This window comes from Panthera leo, chromosome C1, assembly GCF_018350215.1.
Source record: "Panthera leo isolate Ple1 chromosome C1, P.leo_Ple1_pat1.1, whole genome shotgun sequence".
NCBI lineage: Eukaryota > Metazoa > Chordata > Mammalia > Carnivora > Felidae > Panthera > Panthera leo.
In genome coordinates, this window is record NC_056686.1 from 85,372,592 (window position 1) to 85,379,010 (window position 6,419).

Below are 6,419 nucleotides of genomic sequence, written 5' to 3' on the forward strand. Positions count from 1 at the left end.
GCGAGATCGTGACCTGGCTGAAGTTGGACGCCCAACCGACTGCGCCACCCAGGCGCCCCAAGAGAAAATACATTTTAACCGAGCTTGCATCAATATAATTTTGGCGTTCAGATGAACTGGAAACGTTCACGGAATGGTTGGCTGAATCAAGTAAGGTGTCAACAACCATCTGTCATCTAACAAATGAGCTTTTTGTGATTGTTGAAAAGCACAATTAAGTTCACTCAGAAAAAAAAAAGGAATCTATTAAAAGTTAGGTGGGAAGGTGAAAGAATTTTTTATATAGCATTTTAATTAAACGAAATTGGCTTGTTAAATCTTGGGGTCCCTGAAATGCTTAGAGAACGTTACAGAAAAATGTTACACCTCCTTCAAAGCAGATTTTATCAAAATCCTTAGCCAAAAAAATCTTATGCAGCTATGTTTCTCTACCAGTGTTATTGGAGAAGTATTATTATGCTAGCAAATGCCAAACATTCAGTCTTGTGAAACCTTATTTGTGGAAATGATATCAATGAACACATTTTGCGTGTCGTTAACATACAAGCAATACAAAAACTGGAAACTATTGCAAAGCCATAAAAGACCCCAGAGTATAGAGGCAATTATAGATAAACTTATTATTAATCAATGTTTATTTTTTTTCCCCAGTTCATTAAAATTCAACACCAGAGTTTTATTTAAAATAAGATACCATATTGCCAAATGTGGTTTGTTTGTTGTTGTTTTTTTAATTATCTATGCCATGAAAGCAAATCACTTTTTAAGGTGCTTTTTGCTTCTGTAATTAGAACTCAAACCAACAATAACCAAGTAGACTACTTTCTCTTCCTTAAGGGACTCGGAAGATGGGAAAATACAGGAGAGAGAAAGTCAGTATGGCAAAAGCACGTGGCGATTGAGAGTCAGGATTTTGACCGAGTATGAAACTAACATTCCAGGTCCTAGGGTCTGTTGGTCTGAGTTATGTGAACAGTAAGACACCATTTCATTAATTTGCTGGCAAAGACCTTAATTTTTCATTATTCTTTACAGTTTGCTGTTTTTGATAGTCAACGTATAGTTGTATTTAGTAACCATCTTACAGTATTTATAGCTGTCATTATTAGACATTTTTCTACCGTGATTAGGTAACTGGGCTGTTTAAAAAAGAAACACCTCCAGAATAGCTAAATTTTTAAAGTCACTACCTACATCTGCCAAAACAGATTAGTAGCAAATTTCCAGAACAGAACAAATTGTCTTGATCTCCTTACCTAACACTTTGTTTTATGTCAAATCTAACTGCTTTCAGGGAACAAGACTTCTTGATGGAAGCTTATATTTTGACATAAAAATTTTGGGGGCTGCAAGTGTAAAGTAATTTTATCCTTATTTTGCAGGCTGAATATTGCTGTATTATTACTTTTATGGGATTCACACTATAAAAACACCATATATTCATGATAAACTTGATCTGGTCTTAACTCACTATAACCCCGTTGAACTTACTGGCACAGAAACTTGAATATTCTGTTTGAGAAATTAAAATCTCTTGATTATACAAATAAGTGCTACCTTGTAAAATAATATTTATACTTCAAGCACTGCTTCCTCCATAACCGTATCCATTGTCATTCCTGCATTTATTTTTTTATTTCAGATGCATTAGGTATTAATTCTTATGATAGTGATAAACATTGGCCAAGCAGAATTAAAACTTTAATCAGAATACTGAAGCGTGGGTGTTTTTATAAAGGAAATTTATTTTTAGAGTATTCCTGAAAATTACTTTGGATTAGGTCCTATAAGGATTTTTCATTTTAAAATGTATATATCTCCTTTATGGTATAATAAATATTGCTTTCTTTTTTTTGTACTGTAATATTTCTTTGCTCAGGATCACACCATGCTTCAAGTTATTTTTTTTTAAGTTTATTTATTTTGAGAAAGAGTAGGGGAGGGAGAGAGAGAGGGGGAGAGAGAATCCCAAGTGGGCTCCAAGCTGAGACGTGGGGCTCCATGTCACGAACCATGAGGCTCAACCTACTGAGCCACCCAGGCACCCCTGCTTCAGGTTATTGTTTGTGTTTGGGTGATAGAGAATGTCTGACTGATTACGCAGTGATCACAGGACAAAGGCTAGAAGTATATTGAGGTGTTATACTATGGTGGCTAAGCATTTGGGCTTTGAGCCAGACTGCTTGAGTTAAAATATGAGCTCTTCCACTTCCTTGTTGTGTGACCTTGGGCAAAGTCCTTGACTGCTCTGTGCCTCAATCTCCTATCTGTAAAATGAGTTGTCTGGAGTATTTAATGAGTTCATACATATAAAATGTTTAGAACTGTGCCTGGTATATAGGAAGTACTCAGCAAATATCTATCACAGAATAATTGACCTCTTCAGTAATATATCTAGTTTATTAAGAATTCCAGATAGTTGTACTTTATTTCCTGAATAATAAAGTCAACAGCAGTAATGATATTGGTTGTGGGATACAAAATACATTTGCATCTTTGCTATAAAAATTAGCAATGCTAATAATGGGTTATTGTGTTTTCTGGGATATTTATTAGTAACTTTAGGATACAGGTAACAGATGAGCCAGAGACCCTCAGTACAATGCCATCATGGAAGCATGTGAAATCAAAATGTTACTGTCATCCCACATAATTGCTTCCCCAGTGAAAAAGCCTAGAAATATTAGTTATGTTTTTTTTTTCAAGTGAATATGTCTTGTAGACTTTACCAGTTCTCTTTCTTCCCTAACTCCACTTCCATTAAGATTTTTGTTTTAGATTGAAAATGAAAGGAAGTTAATTTGTTACAAAATGCTGATGTCAGACTAATTTATTAAGTCTCTTTACTGATCTATTATTTCCTTTCACTTTCTTTATACTGTATAAACAAACTGTGGAAGAACTTTTGTATCTTATTTTTATCCCCCAGTGCCAAATGTATACTACTAATGTTTAATCATTATTTGTTGAATGAATTACCCAGCATGACAGAAGGTCCATTCTTCAGCCAACTCATGTCTTTATTTGTTTACAGAGGACTCAGAGCCAGTTGGGCAACATTAAGTGAGCACATGGTGGGGGGAGAGGGGGCGGGATGGCAGAGGAAGCAAGAGGGATTGTGCTAAACTGTATCTGTAGGTTAGATGAAACAGCAGCCAGAGTGATGACCGCTGCTGTGTGTAAGGAAAGCTTCTGCCAGAGGTGAATATGAATATATACTTCTATGAATAATAGAAATCCCTAAAGTGATTGTAGACTATTTCTGTTTTCCAGTTCAGTGGGCATCATGATTCCATAAAATAAATAAAGATATGTACATACACATATTTACCCCCTCCATATTGATGCACATATGAAATACTTTACCCTGAAAGAAAGTTAGTTTAACAAAGGTTACTTGCCTAGTATCTGTTCATTTGCTATATTTCTGTCTATTGAGACTTGATGGAACTTTAGGGCTGCTTGCAGAAACAACTTTGTTCTAAATTTACAAACAATCTGAGGAGCTATAGAAGTACCATTAGTGGTAACATAAATAACTTTTCTAACTGGAACAAAAGCAAAATTTCAATATTACTACCAAAGCATTGGCCATTGTAAAGCAAGCAGGCTTGCAGCTGGGGAGGACCACCTGGCCCTGCTCTCTTGGCCTACTTGCCAGACTTCAAAAGAAACTGCGAAAAACAGCTGGAAAAATAATAGTCTACTTAAAATTTTTTTTAATGTTTATTTACTTTTGAGAGAGAGAGAGAGAGATAGAGTGTGAGTGAATGGGGGAGGGGTAGAGAGAGAAGGAGACACAGAATTTGAAGCAGTCTCCAGGCTCTGAGCTGTCAGCACAGAGCCCAACGTGGGGCTTGAACTTACAAGCCGTGAGATCATGACCTGAGCTGACGTCAGACGCTTAACCTACTGAGCCACCCAGGTGCCCCAATAATAGTCCACTTTTAAGTTCTAATTGTTAGGATGGCAACTGAGGGTCCTACAGGTTAATTTTATGTAGGCTTTAAGACATTGGAACAGTTTTACTGGACTTTTCTCAGTCTTACCTCTTAGGCTTTCTGTGAGTTCAGGCATATTTACATTATAGTGCCCTACTTCTTGATCATGTCCCCTGTTCTGAAGCCTTGGCATAAACTGCATCCTGTAGTGAGAAAGTCAACTTGCCAGCCTTTTCCATTCTTCCTAGCAGCTCTTAACATTTAACCTCTTCCTTGAAACTTGCAGGCTTGGGAGCCTCTGCCTTCCCCAAGCCTTCCCTTCCCTTGCCTGATCCTTTCTTGTGTACAGTGTTACTTCACGCTATGCATGTTATTGAACATTGACACCTTTGTCTCTTCATGTTGTTTGTATGACAGTGTGGACTTTAGCCCTTGAGGACAGGCTGGTGACTTTTTGACTCACAGTGTTGATAGATGCTTACTGAGTAAATGGCTGTCGATAGGGTATAAAATTCACTGGAATTTTGAAGCTGAGCAAAGATAGTTTGAATCTTTTGTAGATTATTTTTGCATAATTGACATTCTTTTTACTGATACCCCTACCATCCACAAAATGGGCCAGTCTCAGAACTGATAAGACCTATTAATAGCATGCTACAGATCAACTTGAAAAATAATTATTGGAGAAGTAGAAAAGGACATTTGGTGGCAAATCAAGTAAACTTTGTTGTTCTAAGGTATTTGAAGAATTGTGCAAAAGAATATGTTCATGTGAAACTGATTTGTGTTCCTTCTTTCTAACTGCTGTTTGCTGCTCAAATATAAGTATTTGGCAATTTTTTCCTCTCTATCTTTCTCTTTTCCTGGATAATGTCTATTATCAATGCATTCTGGTTACATATCCCAACCATGTTCCTTTTATATGTGATTATCTAATATGACAGGGGAAGATTTTGTGTATCTTCTTTTCTTGAAAGCTGCCCGCTATTTATCATGTTATAACTGCAAGATTCTTCTGCACAAGGGCTTTTGGTCTTGAGCTTAGATTTCAAAAGTAGTAGTGCTTTGTGTCCCCCTCCATGGAAAGGATTTGCAAGCTATTTGTTAAGTTCAAGCATTCTTAAGGAATTCATTTAGATGACTGCTAACTCTACTGCTTTAGAAGCTTTAACATTTGATATGCATTGTATTAAAGTATATATAATCTTAAAGTATATTCTGATAAACTTCAATTTACTTACAAATATCACTTAATGTTTTTGAGTAAAACTCATTATTGCACAAAAGCTTAGAAGTGAGTTTAGTGCTACCTACCAATTTGCACATAATACTTCATTTTTAACTGCTATTAATAGATCGTAGGCCTTTTAAAATACAAAGTTTTCTTGCAGTCACTCCACGTAATTGCATATCTCATTCTTAGCAGGTGCTTTGTTTTTGTTTTTTTCCCCCCAGCCTTTTCTATTTTTTTCTTAGTTTATTTCACTTATCTTCTATATAATAGACCCAAACTGCCTTGTGTTGAAGGAAATAGCTGCATGATGTGTACCACGAGTCTTGTATGTGATGGGCTTTAACCTCAGTTTATGTCTCTCCCCCCTGCACAGTCCCTTCAGTCTGAATATGTTCATTACTAAGGCCTTGCCACTCCGACGAAGGCTGTTCCACTCTTAGACACAGTGTCTTCATCTGGACGAGCAATGTAGAGAGAAAGCCACTGCTGTTCGAGGGATATTTCTGCCTTCTTACCTTAAATTAAGGAGAGCACTCACATAAGACCTTCAAGAGACTTGAAACCAGAAAACTCTGGTTAATGACTACTATAAATGCACTGAAACTATGTTTATGGAGATGTCAATGCTTTTTAAGAACGTTTTAATGTTGAATTTGGTATTTTGAAAGGTTATTTTTAATGTATTTCGGTAATACATTTGCTACTACCTTTACGTGTACAGTGTTACATTATGTATGTATTGTGAACTTTAAAAGACTATTTTGATAAATTTATAAATCTATAAAATTATGTAAAAACTAGACTCTATTTTGACTTAGATTTTCTTGTCGTTTGCTACCAAAAATTTGTATTTTGAATTTATTTAGTATGGTTTTGTCTACGATGAATAAATAATTCCTCTTTATTAAGAAAAAGTAAGGGAGAAAGTTTTTAGAAAGTGATTTTTTTATGTCCCCTATGAATAGGGCAGATCAGTTCATTCTTTTGGGAAGTCAGTCTAATGTAATGAGTTTATGCAAGTTTATCTCTGGCAAGAGGATAATCGTTTGATATGGCTTGTTCAGACCGTTTCCCTTCCCTTTTGTTTTTGTTGCTCAGCTGTTTAGTTTCACATCCTTGTGGGGCTTTAACAAAATTTAACATCCAGTTGAAGATCAGAATTCACTGAACATTTCTCCTGAAAACACAGTTTTTCTCTATGAAATGACTCCACATTCCAAATGCTTTTATTTCTTTCTTCCTCT

The 6,419-nt window shown here is 35.9% G+C and overlaps 1 protein-coding gene across 1 annotated transcript in view; it reads left to right on the forward strand.

Annotated features, from left to right (window-relative positions):
• Positions 1-5,945, forward strand: part of CDC14A (cell division cycle 14A) — a 184,970-nt gene extending 179,025 nt beyond the window's left edge. The window contains exon 16 of the mRNA XM_042953050.1: positions 5,549-5,945. Within this exon, the coding sequence (XP_042808984.1) occupies positions 5,549-5,578 (30 nt within the window). The 3' untranslated portion in view covers positions 5,579-5,945. The remainder of the gene's footprint in view (positions 1-5,548) is intronic.
• Positions 5,946-6,419: the final 474 nt, after the last annotated feature.